Below are 21,887 nucleotides of genomic sequence, written 5' to 3'. Positions count from 1 at the left end.
GCAACAATCCTCAGTTAATGCAATTCAAGGTATACATCAAAACTCCCAAGGGCAACTAACTTCAGCTTTTTTGTTAAATACTCATCATACAAATGAATCAGTAACTAGAAAAGGGAATTCGCTGTACCGCCTGGTAATCACCGAGGAAAATGGCCAGTTATAGTCTAGCAAATCCAAAACCGTTCGAGTTAATTCACAACGCCTGTTCTTGCTAAATTGATCTTCAAGCTGTAGAGTTGGTAACAAATGATCTGGAGTGCGAACGGTATCTAAATTGACTTATCTCACCATTGGGTGGTGAAGTTCTTGTAATTCTTGGAAGTTCAGTGGAAGCTTCAAATATCAAACTTGACGTACGGGAAGAGACATCAGATTCAACTTTCTCCAGTGTCTAGAAGAAAGAAACATGGTAAAATAAAACCAAAAGAAAATTAGATATTTCACATAATGCATTTCTACAGGCTAAAGAACGATGTGTGTAATATAAATTCTTCCTGGAAGGAGGTACAAGGGTGCTCCCCTTGAAAGTTCTACTATTGAAAATATAAAGAAGCAATCTACTGTCTAAAACAGTAAAACTACCTGCACAGATTGTTCCAAAACTCGGAGCAATTCTTGGTTACGCTTTCTTTTCAAAACAAGTGCATCCTGCTCCTGCAACAGTTCTTCAAATAGGTTTTCTCTGCATAATAGCAAGATAAACCATCATCATAAGTTTTTAAACTAATCATCTTTCTCATCTTTATACTGTGAACATATTCGTGTGATTCGAGAAGTGCTCTCTTTGTGAAAGCTTCTCAAGAGAGCTTGAGAATAAGATTTGGAGTAATACATCCTTTACAATGGAAACCTTATTCTATCCTCACAAAAACATCAATCCCATCATCCAATTCAACAAAGTATCTTATAAAGGCTTCCTTGGGCTATCAAGTATTTTCCACAAACACACACACACACACTTTGAATACGGGTAGGGCATGATACATCCACTCTATGATTCGTGTTTTCTATTTGGTAAAGTGTCTTCAAGTATCACAAAATACATGGCAAGGACGCACTTGGACAAGGATTATTTGAAGCTCAATCAAGAAATGAATAGATTATACATCAATGAGGATGACCGGTTAGAAGAAAACAATGACCGGCTTATAAAATAATGACCAATGGCCCATAAAAGAAAACAAACCTATTAGTAATAAACATACCTGTACAAATTTTGAATGAAGGTTCGATGAAGGGTCCGTTTTGTAAGATTGACCTAAAGTATATTAAAATGATGCATGTCAATCAACATTTAGGAAGTCAAAAGGAAAACAGAAAAGAAAATCAAGGATGCTTGAAGTAGTATGAAGATATCAACAAATGTAAGAATATAGGTGTACCAGAAAGTGCATAATTGCTTTTGGAACAAGATCTTGAATGTTTTTTCGGACTATATCATAATATGACCTCAAGAGTAATTTGGTTACAATAATTTCCACTGCTTTATGCTCTGTCACTTCAACTGGCCTTAAGACGGACGGGGGCTGAAATCAGCAAGAACAGAGAGAAATAAGGAAGCATTTAAATCATCAAAGAAAGAAATAGATGACATGAAGAAGAACCTAAAAATAAGAAATAAAACCCAGTTAACCACACTATTACCTCTCTCAATTGGATTACAGAGGGCATCGATTGTGAATGATTTTGTTCACCAATAGATCTGCTATCCAGGGAGTCTCCAGACGATCTCCAATTCCCAAATAATAATGGAAGCGCCCAAGTCCTTGTGGAACTTCCTAAATTAGATATAAAAGAATTATTTTAGACATTGCAGAAAAGAGGGAAGATGGCTGTACCATTTATCCTAAATCTATGCACAGGAAAAATGTTAATGAAATAAGGCAACTTAGTATTAGCATTTTAATGGAAGTATGCTTTGCAATAATGGAAACATGACTTACCAGATATAGGTTGATCGTTATCCAGCTGTGCACGACTTCCCTGTAAGGAATCCATTTCCCAAAAAAAAAATCATATCAGTGAGGTCATCCAAATACTAGAAAATCTTTCAGATTGGAACAAAGCTGGTTTAAAAGGAAAATAAAGGACCATAACCATGGAAGAGTCGAAATCTGAATTTCTTTTTGCATAAGAGTGGACTTTTCATTTTTGTAAATTCATTTTAGAATTACTTTTGGGGCCCAGGCTTTTACCCCTACGAAACAGTTTACTAGCTCATGCTTATGGGACAGGAAAAGTTCTTAGAAAGTACAGATGCACATCAGTAGCAAGCACCTCCAACTGCATGGGGTGAAGTCATCTGTCCTACAGACTATTGGCTCTTTTTTTTCCGTTCCCTATATTTTTTTTTTCTGATCAAACATCAAACAACAAAATTCACTTCCTACAATACTGATAACCAACTGAACAAAATACATACCTTATTTGGTATTTGTACATTCTTTGCCCGAACCACTCGAGAAGTTTGGGCTTCAGAATCCGTTATGCCCAGAGATATCTAAAGTATAATAATACACCCTTATATTATTAGATCTCGCTCATTCCAGAAAAAAATGCAAAGAAGCAATAGAATACAATATACTACCACTCAGAATCTATTGATATGAAGTCCAAGAGGCTCAGAATAAACCCTAAGACTAATAAACACACTCAACAGATGATAAAACAGAGTATAAAATATCCTTCTCTAAGATATACGATTAGATCAAATCTGAATTTCCCAAAATCAGATTGACTTAGATAAAACTAATAGGAAAGTCTAAGTTAGACAATACATAAAATTACCAAACATAAAACAAAACAAAAGGCAATTGACACGATTAATCCATCATGTCCAAAATATAGCTGCTTGATAAAAAGTATAAACGTCTTTTGCACTAGTGTTGTAGCATTTACCTGTGGTGATTTCAACTGATGCATAGCAAGCTCAGCAGCTCTGTTCCCACCTAAAAAATTTGGGTGTGAGGTGTTTATATAATCTACCTGTGTGAAAGAAAGTACATCTGTCAGCATAGGTTCAAATCAGCATCAGAACAATCATTTGATATGAAACACAAAGCAGTTCTAACAGAAGCACAATTTCTCTTCTGATGACAAGACCAATAGATCGAAGAAAAGAACATTACTGGTAGAGAGATACCTCCATCTCAATAAGATTCTCTATCATTCTCTCAGCAGGCTCTGCACCTCCACGCAAAAAGTTTACCATGACTTCATCCAAACGCGTTCTTAATACTGGAAACCTTTGCAACTCAGTTACCTCACAAGTGCGACTAATCTGCAGAGAAAATTTCAGTTATAAACATTACTTGATTCAAGGAAACGTACAATTATAATTCTATAAGTACCACATAGATGTGTGTCTATAATTTACCTTAACCAGTTCCTCATAAACAAAACGTAGGCACTGAAGGCTTGGGTCCAACAAGCGTGCAATCTGTCTTCTAACTAAAACTTCAAATGGGACCTGAAAACAATCAAACACAACGCTTATCAGCCACTGCGTGCAAACCCTGCAACTGGTTTAAAACTTTTACTTTTAAACAAGGGAATGAAATGTAGGATACCATATGGCATCAGCATTGTAGTCACTTAAACTCACCTCGGGCACAAATAAAGCATTTCTTGCACCAGATGCATTTTGAATGGCCGTTTGAATATCATCATCAGTTACATCGTCACAGGGATCTACTTCCTACAATTATGGATAGTTCGTAGGCATCAAATGATAGCATATAACTATGAAAGTATTAGAGTTCAAAGCATGCTCGCATTATGCAGGAAGGGAGAACATAGTAATACCACATTCATATTTTTAGTAAGAAACAGGCCTTTTCATTTAAGTATGTAGAAAACAGACAACATAAAAATAGTAAAATACACATAACAAACATCGAGAAAACCTGTAACTGTGTAATAAAACATGGTACCTGCAAGCTCTTTACAAAAATTGACTGGAAAATGTACTGGATCCTGGCTCCTCCTGTCAATTCTTTAGTTGACATGTCCGGATTTTTTCCATCCAACATACTAGTAAAAGCTGTCAATTAGTGAAAAAGAAACAGGAACGTTACTATCGTTAAGAAGAGTGACATCAACTCAAACAGAAAAAGTTAGTAACATGACACTAAATACCAAGAAGTGAAAACGATAAACAAAACACAAAATAATACAGATATCAGGGCATCAGGCTCATAAAAATTACAAGAGATGAAAGAATACTAGAAGAATTGACACAAATTTTTTCAGTTTTAGCACTTGATGCCATTATTGATCCCTATGGATGCAGAGTCTCTCACATACACACAATAGCACAATAGCACCAGGAAATTAAAATAACTTTCAAATTTAATCCTCTCCGAGTGTCTTAGTCTTGCTTAATTTTCTTTAGGTGATCATTTGAGTAATAAAATGTCCACTACCAGGAAATTAAAATAAAACCATACCAACTCTGCCATGAAACTGAAGTCTCACCTTCACAGTATTTTGACAAAATACTTAACATAGTTGCTCCCAGATCTGTCTGGTTCAAAGAAAGGGACAACATACTTAGAGCAAACTATAAAGTCAAATACAATATATTTCACATGTGTATGTGTGGGTGTATAGACAGAAAAAGCATAGTGGAACATTTTGATCATGAATGCATGTTCTCTACATCTATCTACATACAAGATCAGTAGTAGCAATAAGTTGTAAGATAATGACAAACAATTGCTTATACAGACTTATAACTACTCCATCATCATATTGTAGCAAAATATCTTAAATGATGATGTTTAACAACTAAAAGGAGAATGTAAATGGTTCTTGATAATATGGGTCGTATAGAGGATAAAAGGAATGCAGTGATATCCCTATTTACAAGGCTAGAACCTACATATCATGTTCTTAAGGTATACCAAATATCAAGAAAATACAATGACCCCAACTGAAAATTGAGTTGTAGAGATAAGTAATTGAAGGTTTATACAACATATATGGGAAACCTAACTGTCCACATGCAGTAAAAGCAACAGAGAACTTAAAAACCTCATCTAAGTAACTGAAACTTACTTTAGATTCCATAACTTTTCCATAGGTTTGTAGTTCCTTATAAACAGCATTCATCTGAGAATTCAACTCAGCCTTCAAACCAGGGAGAACAATCCTGATATGGTGCTCCAGAATCTAACACAGAAGAACAACATTGACAATAATTGAAATAAGAAGTACCAAGCACAGAAGAGGCTAAAGCACCAAAAAATTGTAGGATGCATACCAACCTGATTCAGTTTCCTTGCTAACTTGGGAATGCCACAACGATCAGAGAGACTGCTATATACCTTTATCATGCATGGCACACAAAAATTACATTAAGTACCAATACACCATTAACATTATTTTCTCAATAGTCAATAATACAAAAGGAATGTGAAAATTACTGGATTATCACGAAATAATTTCTCCTCATAAGCAAGTGCTGCAGCAATGCTACGGTTTTTATTTATGTCCTGTGACAAAGAGAAGAGTAAAAATGCTAGGTGAGTACTAAAGAGATGAACTATTTTTTAAACAGCAGCATAACTCTTGAACAGATTTCACACTTGCAACCAACTAAAAGGTCATACCAGTTCCTCAAATCATTAGAAAATAGCCAATGAAGTAGCCAATTAATATTACCATGTAATTGGTGGCAATGTGGTATACAGATTAACTAGTTGAATGATTTTTACCTCTTGACAACGGTTGACAACACCAACGTAGCCAAGCTTAAGGGGAACAACTTTCCCAAGTAGAAAGTTGCTGGCATCGGTGCCCCTGTCCATTATATCAAGTTTGGTGATGACACCAATGGTACGAAAACCAGTAGGGTCAGCTTCTCGAGCCAGTTGAAGTGCATCAGAGGTGGCTAAATCAGCGTTGGCAGGAGTAACAGCCAATATGATGCAATTTGGTTGGCGAATATGGGACATTATCATCTTCCTGATCCTTGATTCTATATCACTAGGTTGATCTCCCACGGGAACCTTAGTGATGCCAGGCAAATCAACAAGAGTCATATTAAGGACATTGGGAGAGGAAATCTTGAGCCGAATTTGTTTATCCGAAACCCCTTTGTTCAATCCTGCCTCTCTATCAGTCTCAGCCTGAAGTAGCATTCAACAAACAAACAATGCTATTGTCAAAACAAGAAAGAAGAGAAAAAAACAAGAAGCGGTGGTACAGTAAGTACCTGAATCTCTCGGCGGATCATGGTGAAGTCGTAGAAGCGCTTTCCAGGCAAATGACGGAACTCGGCCCAGTCGGAATCTCCGGCGGGGCGGTTCTCGAGCATCAAGACGAGGGGTCTACGAGTGCAGATATCGCAGCCGCGAGGGAGAAAGTCACGGCCGACGAGGGCCTCGAGGACGCTGGATTTGCCGCTGCTCTGGCTTCCCACAACCGCCACTTGCGGCAGCGATATCTCGCTGCCTACGGCTACCGGAGCCAGAATGTCCTGCAGCTTGTTTATTATCGGTATCAGCGACGAACCGATCGTCACTGAACTACTCGCTTCACAATCCACTGCCTCTCCCATTGATCTTTTTTTGTTTTGAATTTGAAGAAGAAGAAGAAGAAGAGACAGGGTTTTAAAAGTTACGCAAGTTTATTTAGAGAGGGAGGAATGGAATTGTCACACTGACAGTTGCTACTTCGTGGAGAAGAAGCAAACACTTTCATTGGGAATGGGTTTATTCGGTCTTTATTTCCGGACCAAGCAAGGACTGACTTCGGCTTTTTGGGCCTGGCCCATTCACGAGTTGTACGGCCCGAGTAGGTTGCTCCGAGTGTTGATCCATACTCGAATATTAATTTTAACTTAAGGCACAACATTACAACAATATCCCTGTGATCACATACCAATCGTGACCTACAAACCCTTTCATAGTTCCACAAAGTTAGCATATTTGTGTGCCTATGCCTGCAAATGATATACAGATGCTGATCCTAAAACTTAAGCCATCTCTTCTCTTTTTCTCTACTGACAACCGCATTTGATGCCGAAGCCTGAGCTGTCTCCGCCTCTGCTAAGACTTTGCGAGTTTCAATCAATTTTCTCATTGCAGCTTCATAAACCACCTTCTCTTTTTTGTTTCTACTCACCATCTCTTCAAGTTTTCCTACTCGCATCTTCAGCTCCTTCACTTCATCCTCGTAGGCCACCAAATCCCGCCTATCAACTTTCTTCCCCTCCCCTGACCCTTTGTTCTGCTTCTTTGATGTTCCACCGTTTGAAGCTTCACCATGAATAGCAAGTTGGCTATTAATAAAACTAAACATATCAGGTGTTGACTCCACTTCTTTCGCTGCTCTTGTCAATGCAGCAAACTTCTTGTCACGTTTTCTTTTACCACCTCTGCTACGCTTCTTTCCTTGAGTCCCTTCACCCTCTTCCTTTTCACAAGATTCCACTGCATGATCAAGAGATTGCTTTGGTGGAAGGACCTTCACAGAGATGGGATCTACAATACCCTGCCCAGATGCGCCTAGACCTGTCCCTTCAAGGTAACCCATATTGGCCATCATCTTGGATGCAATACCACGGGTGTGGTTCTCCCACTTAGCAAATATGCTCGTTTCAGTCTGAATGCCCCTCTGTAGTAGGGTGCTTTCAAGAAATCCTACACCCTGAGGGGCCTCATCTTCATACTCACTATAATCAGAGTTTTCTGAGCTAGAATCTTCTTCATCACTCATTTGAGCAAACTCAGATAATGTTATAGATTCTTCCCCAAGATTTGCAGAGCTTCCATCATCTTGGAAAACAACTCTTCCAACCCCAAGTAAACCATCCCATGATTCAAGTTCAGCTTTCCTCCAAACACCATCTTCACCGTCTGAGGCCGCCCAAATACTTGACCCTACTAGTGACTCCTCCCACATAGTTGGGGTATACATCTTCAGAGAGGAGAGTGGCACATCAACTCCTGTAGGCAATAAATATAGGTGAGAAGATATAACTACTGCAAAGAATTGTTTCAGATAAACAAAGGTATCGTCAGCAGTTTTCATAAGCATGCATTATATTAGTATAACAGAAAGAAATCAAATAAAGCTAAATAAAACATCATGCCCAAGCTGGATAATACATATTTCCAATCGCTAAAAAAAATAGAACTAAATAAACATATGAATAAAAAAGTTAATGACCAACAATCAGCTCAAATGAAGATTTAAAGATGGAATACACCAAAGCATACACAGCCTGGTAATGCCCGTGAACCTAACCTAAAGTAAAGTTTGCCTATGCTCACCAACCTAAAATATAGCCAACCAATCTATGTCATAACCAATAAATTTCTTTGAATGCTAATAACGATGCGAAAATGGTAGCAAGGAGACTTTAGAGAGTACAGACTAATCAATTAATAGACAAGAGTACGACATACCATGTGATAAGCGGCAGTTGCTAGCAAATCGACATCGTTGTTGTAGAAAGAATTTGCAAATCTGCACTTTGGTGGTGTAGCATTAGTATATGGAAGTAGTATTTGTATATTGAAGTGGTTATGTAGCATTAATATATTGAAACAGTTAGATAGAGCAGTACTTTGAAGTGAATCTATAGCAGTAGTAATATTGACAGGACACACATCATCATCAGGCTCAACTTTACAAGAAATCATATAACCATGGATTATATATTAAAATGAAATATTTCACCCAGGGGATAGTTTTGCGCTCACAGTCACTAAAAATAGAACATAGAAATGAAAATTATAATTGACAAGAAAAACATAGGATGAGTGAATTGTACGCACCAGCATATTTTCAGAAGTAGGAGTGAGGAAAGCAATCTTTGCATTGTTAGAAGCATCCAGTCCTATAACTTGACCATTGTACCAACGTCCATCAGAGTGACGGAACCTACACTTTGATCCAACACTGTAGCTTGGTTCCTCAAGAGGCTGCGTTGGATCAAGAGTCTCTGCCTTAGCATCCTTACTGGCATGATGAGAAGGAGCCAGAGCTGAATCGACTTCTCGTAATAACCTTGCACGTTTTAGGTGCAGAAGCCCTTCCTCAGCATCTTTGATTGCCTGAATAACCTCCTCTTGAAGCTGATAAAATGTAAGCGCAATAGCAAGTTATGAAGAGCTTATAATATAAAAGCTGATCCCTATGCCATGACATTACCACAATCTCACTTGCTGCTAATAGAGATGATTACTTTGCAAAATGAAATCATATTTCAAGTACACAAAAACCTAGCTAGGCGTTGAAAGGGGAAAAGCGTACGTACAGCGCGGAGCTCGGGATTGGTGGGGTCGGAGGCTAAGGCGTCGTTGAGGGTTGCAAGAGAGTCTCTTTGCTCCTGCAACTGAATCTCTAGCAGGTTCTCCAGAACCCTCTCGTCCTCGCTTCCCATCGCTGCCTCTCTCCCCTCCGCATTCGGCAACCTTGTGTTTGTTTGTTTTGTTGGAAGATACTTGGGCTCAGCATGTTTATGGGCCTCCCCGGCCCATTCAGGTTTTTCTCTCTTTTTTTATGAGTCGAAAAGGAAAATCTTTATTCGACCGGAAAATGGGACAAGAGCATCATGAAGCGACGGAGGGGTTGGTGAGGCTGCTGACGAAAGCGAACCACGATCTGACAGCGGTTCAACACAGGCTCGACAAGGAGTTTCAACAAATCTATCCCCAGAATGCAAACCCGATGAAGCTGGTTTCCAGAATAAAGAAAATTCAGCAAGACTTGTCCACTTTGGAAGACCAGTGCCGTCACCTTCTAACAGCCAAGCAGGTATCTCTCTCTCTCTCTCTCTTCTCTGTAGCTGGGAATGGGATGGACTTTTTGTTTTTTGAATAGGCTTTGGCTTTTGGGTTCTGCAGGATTTGATTGACAAGGCTAGGACCACTCTCGTCGGTAACAGAAATCTAGTGCAGAGGATGGAGGCTTCCATGGGCATTTCCCCCACTACTGATTCTCATGATTCTGCTTTTGCCAACTTCAATCAGGTAATCTTTTTGTTATTTGCACTACCAAACTAGAGTATTTGGCCACTATGTAGTTCTACGACTCATAGTTATATACTAAACAAAAATCTAAATGTTTGCAATTTCCAAAGTTTTTTATAGTCCTTGTGATTATTGGATGTAGCCTGCAATATTTCGCATGGTTTCTATCCTTATGGTAATCAAAAAGAGTGTCTTGTACTCTGTGTTCTAATCTTGCTCAGTGTTGCCATACCTGCATTGTGCTCGGTTGTCTAGTTTCCAGATGGTGTCTCAAGTATTTGCACCATTTGCCAGCAAGCAACCAATATCAACCTAGCTTTTGGCAGGGCTAAGATAATGACCTTTTAACTGCGGGTAGCTTTGTTCTTCTGTTAAATCAAAATTTAGCCTTGCTACATTGCCCCCAGCAACTTCACATGTGTTACAGTTTTGCTGATTTCATGTACAAAAAGGGTCTATAACACAATCTTAAGTGATTGATTCAGCATCGATGAATGTGCTATATTGATTCCTTTTGCAGATCATCGATGAGTGGAAGGTCCAAGCTAGAACAAAAGCAGGTAATGATTTACAGTCCAGTCAACTCTATTTTCATATGATCAGTAGCAACATTTTGAGGCAATTGATGCTTCTACCAGTATGAGTCACCACTTTTCACTAATAATCAAAGAGGTATATGTAACGAGGCTCATATTATCTACTAATTAAATGATTGGGAGTTTCATTTTTCATGTGAGATTGATGTTCAGATATAACTCAGCTTTGTCACAGATTGCACATTATCACTGAGTAGACATTTTTAAATGAGTTCATTTGAATAAAAAAAAATATGTTTCCGCAAGTGAATTCTGTATTAGGCGGGTTTGGAAAAGGAGGAATTTTTTATAGCTTCTGAGCAATTTTTAGTTTTTCCCCCATTTTATTTCCTCCATCTGTTGCGTACTTCTCCATCACCTCTCTGTTTTTTTTTTTAGAAGAAACGTAAAACTATCACCTCTCTGTTACTGTTGCAGAAAACCTCCATAACCTATATCGAGCAATAGTTTAGGTAGAGTCAAAATACTGACATAGAGTTGGTGATGCAGGTGATGAGATGGAAACAGATGTGGACGATATTAATACATTACTATTTTCAACTATAGTTTCAAGCAACTGAAGATGCTGAGCAACTTTCATGATCAAAGACTCTGGGCATCACATTATCTCAAGCTCCTTCTCAATTTCAGTACCTTACCATATTGTGTTGTAGTCGGAGAAACAACTTATTTTCTTATGGCAAGCTGTACAAGTGTACGACAGCGATTCTAAAGCCCCAAAAACATGTTGATTTCAGACATATTTCATTGTAACATTGTGTCAAGTGTGAATCTGCCTGGAATTATCACTGCAATTTTTTATCAAATACATTGTTGATGGAATACAAGATACAGCATCTGTATTATGAGCACTCTGCAGGCAAAGAGAGAAGGAAAGAATGGCATAGCACACAAAACACAATTTCACTGCATCTTGAGATTTAAGATGAACATGTGAAGGTGACTTTAAGTCTAAAACTACAGACTTGTTAACTATCGACTATAAAAAAATACAGGATGTGACTTTTATTGTGCTGTAAAGAATATGAAATTTGAACAACTAACAGAATGTATGTTACAACATGAATTCAATGTTAATACAATTCCTATTTGAGCTTTGATACTTGAAGCTTCACGGTATCAGAAAGACAGCAATCTCTATCAAGCAAAGCTGCTACTTGGAAATAGGAGGCTGTCCTAACCACTTGGCACGAAAACCTGTTCCCTTACAATCTGAGCATCGCATTGATCCCTGGATGAACATAAGATATGGGGGCTTTAATTATATGTTACATGTAGCATGTGCATTAGGAAACTGAGGGATGGTACCAAAAGATATTGAATGGTATTAGCAAATTATAATTCGATATACCTTCCCAGTACATATGACACAACTAGTACTTTTTGAAGGGACTTGACAAAGCATGTTATCGCCAAGAACAAAGAAGCCTGTGCCAGCACACCATTTGCATTCAATATGCCCATTTGAGTTGCAAGAAGAACAGGCAACAGGCCTTGGTTGCTGTAAGTGATAAACAAGGAAGATATTAGAATACAACAAGAGGCCCTCATCAGTTCATGGTCAATGGCTGAAACCGGCTACACCCATGGTTCTAAAAAACGCCGCCCAGGGCCGCCGCCTAGGCGCTGGGCGGCAGGGGACCGTTCCAATTTTGCCCAAATCGTCTAAGCTGGGCGCCAGCTCAAAAAACGGCCGCCTAGGCGGGCTAGGCGGCGCCTGGGCGGGCTGGGCGGCCCAATTATGCTTTTTTCTTTTCTTTTTTTTTTCTATTTTTAACCTATCGGATGAAGAGGAAGAAGATGAAATAGACTTTGAGTTTGAGACCGACACAGAAGAAGTGCAAGAGGGATATGGAGAAGAAGAATTTGAGGCATAGGCTAGTAAGAATCTAATTTGTTTCTTTCAAATTGTTTTTTTTTATAATTTCTAAGAACCTTGTTGTTGAACATTTTGTCTATTTTTGAAGTATTTTGCTATTTTAGAACATAATAATGATTTTATAAATTTTATTTATATAATTATTTGAATTAAATAAATAAAAGTTATAGAAAATAAAAAACCGCCTAGGCGCCTGATTAATCCTCTAGGCGCTAGGCGCTGGCTGTCCGCCCGACTAGCGCCTAGCGTTTTTTAGAACCTTGGCTACACCTTAGCATTCACTAAGAACCTTGCCAGTCTATGCCGGAAAGTATTATCTAGACATTACCTTGTAGCACCAAAGAAATCTGAAATCTGTACTTAAGCACAGGTAAAAGCCTAAAATAATTCTGTACTTCCTAATATTAAGACTCCTGCATCTTCTTCGGCAATAGCAAAGGCATATGAACAATAGCCCATCAAAATACGACAAACCAAACCATCCAACAAATCAAAACTCGAAGTCGCCTCAATTGAACCTACTATAAATTAAGAACTGGATTGATACTTAAACCAAAACCCACTTAGTAGCTGCACATCGCACAATCGAATCATATAACATCTCAGAAAGAACATAAAAGTACCTTGGAGATTAACCAGGCTTTTTCCATGCGATTAACGAAATTAGAGGAGCCTTCATAGGATTCCACAGCGGAAGCTCGCACGCCACTAACCCTTGAATTGCGGAGAGGCCTGGTTCTTGAACCATAAGGTACAGACACTCTGACACGATTTAGCGCGGTGCTCAACGATACAAAACCATCGCTGTGAATCGGATTGGCCACAATCGATGTCCTGCAACACATACGGCTAATAGTCATTTTCGAGTTCTACGAGTCGTCGAGGGGAAAAGAAGGAAAGGATTTTGATCTCCTCAGGCCGGTGATTTTATAATCACAATTTTATATATGTTCCCCTGTGGGCTAATCGAAATTATTTCCCCCTTTCTCCAATTCCTCCAAAGTCCAAACGTATCGAACCCACCACCCCTGTTTGGACCTGGCACCTTTAATATTGAGCAAAACCAGCCCACTCGATTTTTTGTTTACCGATAACTACAATGAGCTTTAACTTAGGGTACCCTTAACTTTTTTTTTTTTGACAATAATGAATAATTCATTAAAGAAGAAGGAAACCCAAATTACAGAACTTGCAAACGCAAGGCCGAAAAACTAATAATAAAGAGCATAAGTCTCCAACTCAATCAACATAGAAAGAGTAAAGGGAAACCAACAACTCACTAATCTATGAACCGAAAGTCCTACAACAAAAAGAATAAACACAATAATACTAACAAATCTACCACACACACCACTCATGCACGCCGACATTGTCATCGCCATCGCCGCCAGCAGTTGTGAGTAAGTGAGGAGTGCTAAATCAGAGCATAGCTGCCCGAGTACCCGATGCTTACCTAATCTCAATGCATAAATCATATGGAAACCCATGACCAAGAGGAAGAACTCCCTCAAAACAACACCATGCAATCCACCATCTAATCCAAAGCCATGATAAAGCTGAGGCTGCCGAGAGAAGACCGAAAACCATATCTAAGAACCAAAACCAGAACCAAAGAAAATGGGGGGTGGTAAACCCAAGGATTAAAATCTCTGTGATATATCCGATATATCCTCCGATATCTCCCTTTTTTGAAGGACCGATATATCTTTAGGGGTCAATATCTTATCTTCCACCGTATCTACGATATTTCCTCGATATTTAGGAAATATCCTCAAATATCACCGATATTTAGGAAATATCTCCGATATTGAGGAAATATCTCCGACATTTATGATATTTTCGATATATCACTGACATATTAAAAAAATATCTGTAAAAAATTGAAATGTTATCCGGAAGAGAAGTAACTAATTCCCTCGAGGTATATCCCAATGACGAGTGGTGGTCTCGACTTGAACTGTAACTGCCAATGGAATCAACGTACAAAGGGTATTATCTGAAGAAGTTGTGGAAACCCAGAAGATAAATTTAGAACAGTGATGATGCATGGGCGGCATAACAATCCGGATAGTTCAGATGATGATGAAGATGGTGGAAGCGGAAAAGGTGGTGGAAATACTGGCACCGGGTTTGTATATGGACAATCTTCTACAGTTGGTGGATTGAACAATTTTTCATCTGAAGAAAATTACGATCATGCCTCCCATGATCATGGCTATAGAAGTACTAGGTATGGAGCGCAAGAGGATACCATGTATGGGAGGAGGACTAGAGGTCCAAATGATGATCAAGATGTTGCTTCAGTTGCGCTAAGTTTTAATTATATCAGTTTAGGTAGTGGGACTGGAACCTCAAATGAATCTCAAGAAGGCAACAATCAATATGGCTATAATGTTTATGGCTATAATCAATGTGCGGAAGTCAGTGATCAGTCATCCAGTTTCCATCATTCTTACTATCCACTTATAGGGGAAACAATCGGCAGCTCCAAAGACATATATGATTATCATATTCAACACTACAATTTGTACTATACGAGTCATATGTCTTGGTCTAATTATTGTACTTTGTGGATCAGCGTGTGTCTTATGACTCTTATTAACAACCTAGATTCTTATTCTGGATGTAGATGAAGTTGATATTTGTAATATTTATATATAAATCCAATAAATTAAATATTTCAGAAAAAAAAAAATCTTCCCAAAATACCGATATTTTTTTCTGGGTTTCCCCGATATATCCCCGATATATCCGAAATCTCCCTTTTTTAACGGACCGATATATCTACCCATACCGATATTTTAATCCTTGGGTAAACCCATGCATGAGCACCCATAATCAGACAGGTAAGTGCCAAACTGCACTTTAAGCGTACAGACACACAAGCTCTCATGACGGTTTACAATGGTAGTTGACGAGTTGTTTTGGTGTTGGGTGACCAAGTATCTAGAAAGAGTTGAGATTGGTTGACATCGGTATGAGGAACCGAGTCCTCCCGATCTGGACAGAGCCAGTATAATCCACAATACACCTCAAGGGTGATATGGGCTCATAAACTAGAGCTGAAACTTAAAATAGTAAATAAAAAAGCAATTGAACATAGGTACCTCATGAGGGTCACAAACCCAGACCCAAGCCAAGGCCCAGGTCCAGACACAAGTCCACTGATCATGAGGCCAAAGCTCAAACCCACTGGCCCAAAATGGGTATGTCCAGGCCCAAAATGGGTACCCTTAACGTATAACAAACAAGTTCATAATGATTCTTACGGTTGTCGGATGAGGTGAGGTTCAACAACATGTTGATGGTCCTGCACTATAAATGTTAAAATAGCTTCAGAATTTCATTAAAGCTATTCGTATGATTCATATGTTAATTTTTGACTCTCTATTTTAATTTTCTTAGGTCTGCTTAATTTGATTGAATCTGAGGATGTGTGTGATAATCTTATAAGTGATCGCTTAGTTCAAATAGTATACGTTTATCGTGTGTCATTATGATTTTCACCACGAATCCTTGATATAATCTCTACTCGTCAGCGGGAAGGTATATGATGGTCCACTTGACATGAATTCTAGCAATTGAATTATGATATGTTCATCAAAACGAAAAAAATATTATGAATGGTTCAAATAATTCTTCTATACTAACAGACACATACGAAGGACTTAATCTTTGCGAAACTATAATTTACAATAATTTCCCTCTTGGAGACGGCCGCTACCATTTTTTTTGCCTCGTCCGACAGTACGCCACCACGACGTCATCGTCAAACGAGCTCTTTTGCCTCATCATTGATCTTCTAATCTTAGAATAGGAGGTGAGTGGTGGGAGAATAAGTGCTTCAGCGCCAGTTTTTGTTTTGTATTTTTTGTTTTCTACAGAAGATTTTGTAGATCGAGGTTCATGAGATGGTGACTATGGTGAGGTTGAGCATGAGACATGGTGGATGGGGGATCTCTCAGGTACGTATGGTGTGCTTTTCCTTGGTCCTACTTGCTTCCTCTGGACGGCGATGCGGTGTGTGTTGTGGTGAGGTGGTGTGCGGTGGCATGCTACTTTGACATCCTCATTGCATGGCGGAGGGCTGTATATTTGGTCCGGTTCCAAGTCGATCCGATCTGAACCGATCCGATCTGAACCGATCCAAATAAGGTGGTTTGGATCGGATCTTGATTATTAAAAATGCAGCTTTTCATGGATCTAATCTGTTTAAGGAAATTCAAATCTGATCAAATCCTAAAATAAAAAAATGCAAAAATCCGAATAACTGTTAGATTGAACTAGATCTATTGTAGGCCGTTAGATTGTTAGGGTAATGAAAAGATAAAACACAAAACTGACTGAGATTGTTAGGCCGTTAGATTGTTGATGGAGTTTTGGACGTTTGAGGAGTTTGTTTACGTAGTTATTTGCTTGTTGCCGCTTGTTACTGTCGAGACTTGCATTACCTAGCTAGTTTGCTTTTTATTTGTCAATACCTTGCTAAGTATGAAATTTTGAATTGCCTTAATGCTTAATGTTATTTTGCGTCCAAGTTTTTTTTTTTTATTTTTATCAAATGCACAATTAATGTGCTACAATATTATGAGTCGAACTCACGACTTCTCATTTATAAAGAAAGACTTATGTCACAAAACCAAACTGTACTGGGCATTTTGTGTCCAAGTGGGTATGAAATTTTGGAAACTTGAAATCTTGGAAATGTCTTTTTAGACTTAACAAAGTGTTGTGGAAAATTAAAAATGGTATTATGTATCCGAATGAAAAACCAAAATCTGAACAGGTTTTTTTGAATCCGGATCCATTCGGAGCATGTGTTTAAAAATATATGATATGAACCGTATAAATTAAACAGTTCGGATTGCGGATCCTATTTTTAAAAAATAGATCGATCCGAACGCAACCCTAATGGCGGTGGCCGGTGGTGACTGGCTACTGCGGCGTTTGGTGTCCAGGTGGGATTGCCGGTGACTGGCTAAACGATTTAACTTTTTATGGATTGACACCTAATTCTCAAAATAAAATGGACGGTGTTGTTGACTTGTTGACTACTGGACGGTTCTCGGAGTCCATTTATAATAATAGGGCTCCAAATATACCACATGGGCGGCACACACTGAAGACGTTGTTGTGAGTGGTTTGATCACAGAAACTAAAAATTGCATGAAAGTCGCACGGTTTTCGCTTGTGCAGCGAACATGCACTAAACGTGATGGGTGATATATCCATTAAAACCGCTCAACCCAGCCCGGCCCAGTAATACCCGTTTTGTCCTCTTTTATTATTCTCAGAATCTTTTTGTACTCTCTTTCAGTCTCTCTCCCTCACGCGCGCTTCAGGCTCAGAGCGCACACCAAAATCCTCGCTCTGTGGCCACAAACCCCCTCGAAGATTTCCCCCAAAACCCAGAGACTCTCTCTATCTGTCTACTTTGATTAGTGTTGGTCAAAACGCATTTGTGCTTGATGGCTTAATAATTCTTGACCCAAAGTGGAGCGATGCATAATTCTTCGATTACAACCACGCAGGAACCCGGTCCTGTTTATGACCTTGTACCCCAGTTGAGTTGTAGGTTTCACGGCCTGCGCTCCGAGGGCCCCTCCGCCCTTTTATCTAGTTTCCTCTACTTTGATGGCCCCAGAAACCCCAAGGTCACTGCTTCTCTCAGCTTGAGTAGCAGAGGCGGCCGTTCCAGCAGCATTCGCACATTTGTTACCGAGTTCAATAGAGCTATTAAGTTCCACTGTCACAAATTCCCTATTGGCTTCGCTTCTCTTGGGTTTGGTGGTGGGGATAGCAATGGCGCCGGCGCAGGAGGGGACGACAGTATTAATGGCCTGAGGGATAATGGCTGCGCTCTTAGTGATAATGGAGTAGCCTCCAACGATGCCGTGGCAGGCAACTCCAAGAAGGTGCTGATTTTGATGAGTGACACCGGTGGCGGTCATCGAGCTTCTGCAGAAGCTATTAAGGCAGCCTTCAATCAAGAATATGGAGATGAATATCAGGTCAGTTAGATTCCTTGGCTAATTTGGAGATGAATACCATTTTCATTTTTTTATTCATTCCAGATCTTCTTAGCATCACGGACCATGATGAACTAGCAATATTGTTTGTCTGGAATTATACACCACTGTTATCAAGTAATACCATCGGATGTAACACTCAAATATACAATTTCATTAGACTTAAAATTGAAAATCCCTATCTTCAGTGAAACATAATACTAGGGGGAAAAACTAAATGGATGTAGTATAAATTTGTTGATCATGTTTTGTGTTAAGAGTGCGTGTCGCAGGTGTTTGTTACAGACTTATGGTCGGATCATACGCCTTGGCCATTTAATCAACTTCCCCGGAGCTATAATTTCTTGGTGAAACACGGACCATTATGGAAAATGACATATTATGGAACTGCTCCACGCCTGGTGCATCAATCCAATTTTGCTGCCACTTCTACATTTATAGCTCGGTAATACTCGGTCATTGCTCAATCCATTTAGTCTGTTTTCTGTCGAGTATCGTCCATGCCTTTTCTTCTCAGAAAGTTTCCATCAGTATCATTCTCATAACTTAAACAAATTTTGGAATTATGGTATAGGATAATGTATGAGGAAAGTACTGACCTTGAAGACTTGGTGTCATTTTACAGTACTTATTTTATTTTTTCTGATTTTTCTTTGTATTTTTTTCGTAGGGAGGTTGCCAAAGGGCTAATGAAATACCAGCCAGATATTATTATCAGTGTGCATCCCCTGATGCAACATGTACCACTTCGTGTACTGAGGCAAAAGGGTCTGTTGGAGAAGATAGTTTTTACTACAGTTATCACGGATTTAAGCACTTGTCATCCTACATGGTTGGTTATTCACAAAACCTTCCCTAATGTTGTCCTTTCATAGGTGTAGTTTCAATATTTATTATATGTCTTTATTCTCAGGTTTCATAAGCTTGTAACTAGATGTTATTGTCCGACATCTGAGGTTGCGAATAGGGCATCAAAAGCTGGGCTCAAGCCTTCGCAAATCAGAGTTTATGGCCTCCCCGTGCGGCCTTCTTTTGTTAAGCCTGTCCGACCAAAGGTTAGTTTCTTTGTTGTTGTGTAACTCTTTGGACCTCCAGAATAAGTGTTTGTGTGACTGAAAGAAAATGGTTGTGACTTTACGACGCAGTTCAAATCGTTATTGCCTCTTTATGTGATGATAATGCATGTAATCATATAAGCAGCAGGCTGATACATAGGATTATAAATCTGAAGTTTAGGCTTGGAAACCATCAAATTGTTACCATTTTTTGTTTGGTTAAAGCAAAATTATTTTTCGTGGAAAAAATAATAATAGTAAAGATGATGTAGTAGGTCTGGAAATCTAGTGGAATTTAGTAGAGTTGAGATAAATGCTTTACCTATGTGCTACTGTAGGCTGAACTTCGGAGAGAATTAGGTATGGAAGAGCATCTTCCTGCTGTGTTGCTAATGGGAGGAGGAGAAGGGATGGGTCCTATTGAGGCAACAGCTCGAGCACTTGGGGATGCATTATATGATGAGAATTTAGGTGAGCCTATGGGTCAGGTCCTTGTGGTATGTGGCCGCAACAAAAAGCTTGCAGAAAAGTTGCGTGCAATCAATTGGAAGGTTCCTGTCCAGGTATATTTTTACAACCTGAAGTGAAGTTCCAAGCTCAGCATGTGTGTTGTATGCCTTTCGTTTTCTACCAGATTTGTGGCCTAGGAATTCCTTGGAAATACTCGTTTGTGATTTCTTTTCTCCTGCAATTCAATTCTTTCACGACATCTCTCTAGGAACAAATCACCTACGCAAGCTTTTTGACTATGCAACATTCATACAGATGCATGCTTATATATCTATGTATAGAAGTCAATGGCCGAAACTGTGATATTAGAGGGATTAGAGGGTAATGGTTTGTCAATGATATGTACGAATGCATGGGAACAGAAGTTGATATCTGAAGTTACTTGGTATTTAGGTGAAGGGATTTGTATCTAAAATGGAGGAATGCATGGGAGCTTGTGATTGCATAATTACAAAGGTAAGTTCCTCAGCTCTTACCATCATGAACATTATCCTGGCAATCTCTGCTGTTGTATTATCAGCTAATATAGTAATAACTATCTTCTTAATAGGCGGGCCCAGGGACAATTGCAGAAGCAATGATAAGAGGCTTGCCAATTATTCTGAATGATTACATTGCCGGGCAGGTAACGACGGTCTTAATTTTCACAACAATCTTATTCCATTGATAAACAATTTTATTATTCCTTTTAAATTTCATTTCTTATAATAAAAGAACGTCCTTACTGGAAAATATAGTAAACTATTGTTTTCTTGTGGGTAATAGGAAGTTGGAAATGTCCCATATGTTGTCGATAACGGGTGTGGGAAATATTCTAAATCTCCAAAAGAGATAGCAAGGATTGTTTCCGAGTGGTTTGGTCCAAAAGCTGATGAGCTCCAGGCCATGTCGCAAAACGCATTGAAGCTGTCAAGGCCTGATTCTGTGTTCAAGATTGTTCATGATATGCATGAGCTTGTTCGACAACGAAGCTGTGTACCCCAGTATTCCTAGACCCCCTCCCGACCAATTTTGTCATTAGGCTTGTAATGTTGCAAAAATTATTATATACGCTGATTCTTCCCTCGTGTAATTTTTACATGCTTCTGCTCGAATAATGAAAAGATGTTGCCCTATCGTAGTTAGCTTTTCAATATGCAATTGCTTTGTTTATATGAACTCTGGTAGAAGGTAGTGCATCTCGGAGAAGCAGGTCTTTTATGGCTTGAACTGATCGGCCTGGAGAATCATGAAGACATGTGTACGAGTTTAACGAGGTCGGTTGTTTGTCATTAATTATCAAATCAAGATGTGATCCAAGGTCTATGATTTTAACAGGGTAAACATCCATTATGTTGTGTACATGAAAATAATACGTAATATCCATTATGTCGCGCTTACGAAAGTGAGACATTTGATGTAATTTGATGTTTTTGTTTTGGAACAAGTAACTTGATGCATTAACGAAATAAAGATTTTAATAATATTTATTTTAATTAGAGTGAGATAGGAAGGCATATCGGTTATGTTAAAAAATTAGTAACACATCTACTCAATCAGTATTCAGACCGAGGTCCAAAAAAGTATCCAACAAAACTAGACTAATCTCTTGTCGTTGAGACACAAACCTAGAGACCCCTCTAACTTGCTAGTCACAAACTAGTAGGAGTTGAGACTCAAACTTTTAACAAGAGAGTTTCATACTAAACAGCTCGACCAACTATACTACAGTAAATGGTTAATAATGAATAAAGGTTGATGTTATTAACACACCCTCTCAAATTTTCTATCTACACATTTTTATTTTATTTACAATTTCACCGCTTGAATATGTTTCATGATTGGTTCTTATCATA

At 38.8% G+C, this 21,887-nt stretch overlaps 5 protein-coding genes across 5 annotated transcripts; 2 read left to right on the top strand and 3 right to left on the bottom strand.

Moving 5' to 3' along the window:
- Positions 1-119: 119 nt before the first annotated feature.
- On the bottom strand, positions 120-6,641 carry LOC101305238 (dynamin-related protein 3A-like). Its single transcript, XM_004291934.1, has 18 exons — positions 6,218-6,641; positions 5,718-6,131; positions 5,427-5,495; positions 5,268-5,327; positions 5,059-5,172; positions 4,477-4,525; positions 3,933-4,042; positions 3,605-3,697; positions 3,377-3,469; positions 3,143-3,280; positions 2,899-2,985; positions 2,423-2,500; positions 1,944-1,983; positions 1,645-1,778; positions 1,383-1,526; positions 1,206-1,258; positions 583-682; positions 120-391 (listed from the first exon to the last, which is right to left on the bottom strand). Exons 1-18 carry the CDS (start codon positions 6,560-6,562, stop codon positions 224-226), a joined length of 2,289 nt encoding a protein of 762 aa, XP_004291982.1. The 5' UTR covers positions 6,563-6,641; the 3' UTR covers positions 120-223.
- Positions 6,642-6,813: 172 nt separating this feature from the next.
- On the bottom strand, positions 6,814-9,407 carry LOC101304647 (zinc finger CCCH domain-containing protein 18-like). Its single transcript, XM_004291932.1, has 4 exons — positions 9,269-9,407; positions 8,787-9,086; positions 8,415-8,475; positions 6,814-7,952 (listed from the first exon to the last, which is right to left on the bottom strand). The coding sequence occupies exons 1-4, from the start codon at positions 9,392-9,394 to the stop codon at positions 6,973-6,975; spliced, it is 1,467 nt and encodes a 488-aa protein (XP_004291980.1). The 5' UTR covers positions 9,395-9,407; the 3' UTR covers positions 6,814-6,972.
- Positions 9,229-11,415, top strand: LOC101304938. The gene is made up of 4 exons (XM_004291933.1): positions 9,229-9,768; positions 9,858-9,983; positions 10,504-10,543; positions 11,069-11,415. Exons 1-4 carry the CDS (start codon positions 9,514-9,516, stop codon positions 11,137-11,139), a joined length of 492 nt encoding a protein of 163 aa, XP_004291981.1. The 5' UTR covers positions 9,229-9,513; the 3' UTR covers positions 11,140-11,415.
- A 94-nt stretch (positions 11,416-11,509) lies between these two features.
- LOC101304355 lies at positions 11,510-13,373 on the bottom strand. The gene is made up of 3 exons (XM_004291931.1): positions 13,082-13,373; positions 11,931-12,080; positions 11,510-11,810 (listed from the first exon to the last, which is right to left on the bottom strand). The coding sequence occupies exons 1-3, from the start codon at positions 13,316-13,318 to the stop codon at positions 11,733-11,735; spliced, it is 465 nt and encodes a 154-aa protein (XP_004291979.1). The 5' UTR covers positions 13,319-13,373; the 3' UTR covers positions 11,510-11,732.
- Positions 13,374-17,959: 4,586 nt separating this feature from the next.
- Positions 17,960-21,296, top strand: LOC101295108 (monogalactosyldiacylglycerol synthase 1, chloroplastic-like). The gene is made up of 8 exons (XM_004293200.1): positions 17,960-18,469; positions 18,760-18,932; positions 19,158-19,319; positions 19,401-19,542; positions 19,881-20,105; positions 20,446-20,508; positions 20,603-20,677; positions 20,818-21,296. The coding sequence occupies exons 1-8, from the start codon at positions 17,960-17,962 to the stop codon at positions 21,043-21,045; spliced, it is 1,578 nt and encodes a 525-aa protein (XP_004293248.1). The 3' UTR covers positions 21,046-21,296.
- The last annotated feature ends 591 nt before the right edge of the window (positions 21,297-21,887 follow it).

The sequence above is a fragment of the Fragaria vesca genome, linkage group LG2, assembly GCF_000184155.1.
Source record: "Fragaria vesca subsp. vesca linkage group LG2, FraVesHawaii_1.0, whole genome shotgun sequence".
NCBI classification, from domain to species: domain Eukaryota; kingdom Viridiplantae; phylum Streptophyta; class Magnoliopsida; order Rosales; family Rosaceae; genus Fragaria; species Fragaria vesca.
The sequence above is the reverse complement of the archived record's forward strand: the minus strand, read 5'-3'. Positions and strand labels throughout refer to the sequence as shown.

Coding starts and splice junctions, on each gene's coding strand:
- LOC101305238 (XM_004291934.1), bottom strand. CDS start 6,562: ATGGGAGAGGCAGTGGATTGTGAAGCGAGTAGTTCAGTGACGATCGGT. Junction 4,043..4,476: donor TTTGTCAAAATACTGTGAAG/GTGAGACTTCAG, acceptor ACTAATTGACAG/CTTTTACTAGTATGTTGGAT. Junction 1,259..1,382: donor AAGCAATTATGCACTTTCTG/GTACACCTATAT, acceptor AATATACTTTAG/GTCAATCTTACAAAACGGAC.
- LOC101304938 (XM_004291933.1), top strand. CDS start 9,514: ATGAGTCGAAAAGGAAAATCTTTATTCGACCGGAAAATGGGACAAGAG. Junction 9,984..10,503: donor CTTTTGCCAACTTCAATCAG/GTAATCTTTTTG, acceptor TTCCTTTTGCAG/ATCATCGATGAGTGGAAGGT. Junction 10,544..11,068: donor CCAAGCTAGAACAAAAGCAG/GTAATGATTTAC, acceptor TTGGTGATGCAG/GTGATGAGATGGAAACAGAT.
- LOC101304647 (XM_004291932.1), bottom strand. CDS start 9,394: ATGGGAAGCGAGGACGAGAGGGTTCTGGAGAACCTGCTAGAGATTCAG. Junction 9,087..9,268: donor CCAATCCCGAGCTCCGCGCT/GTACGTACGCTT, acceptor ACATTTTATCAG/CTTCAAGAGGAGGTTATTCA. Junction 8,476..8,786: donor CTACTTCTGAAAATATGCTG/GTGCGTACAATT, acceptor ACCAAAGTGCAG/ATTTGCAAATTCTTTCTACA.
- LOC101295108 (XM_004293200.1), top strand. CDS start 17,960: ATGCATAATTCTTCGATTACAACCACGCAGGAACCCGGTCCTGTTTAT. Junction 19,543..19,880: donor TTAAGCCTGTCCGACCAAAG/GTTAGTTTCTTT, acceptor GTGCTACTGTAG/GCTGAACTTCGGAGAGAATT. Junction 20,678..20,817: donor ATGATTACATTGCCGGGCAG/GTAACGACGGTC, acceptor TGTGGGTAATAG/GAAGTTGGAAATGTCCCATA.
- LOC101304355 (XM_004291931.1), bottom strand. CDS start 13,318: ATGACTATTAGCCGTATGTGTTGCAGGACATCGATTGTGGCCAATCCG. Junction 12,081..13,081: donor AAGCCTGGTTAATCTCCAAG/GTACTTTTATGT, acceptor TATCACTTACAG/CAACCAAGGCCTGTTGCCTG. Junction 11,811..11,930: donor GTGTCATATGTACTGGGAAG/GTATATCGAATT, acceptor ATGTTCATCCAG/GGATCAATGCGATGCTCAGA.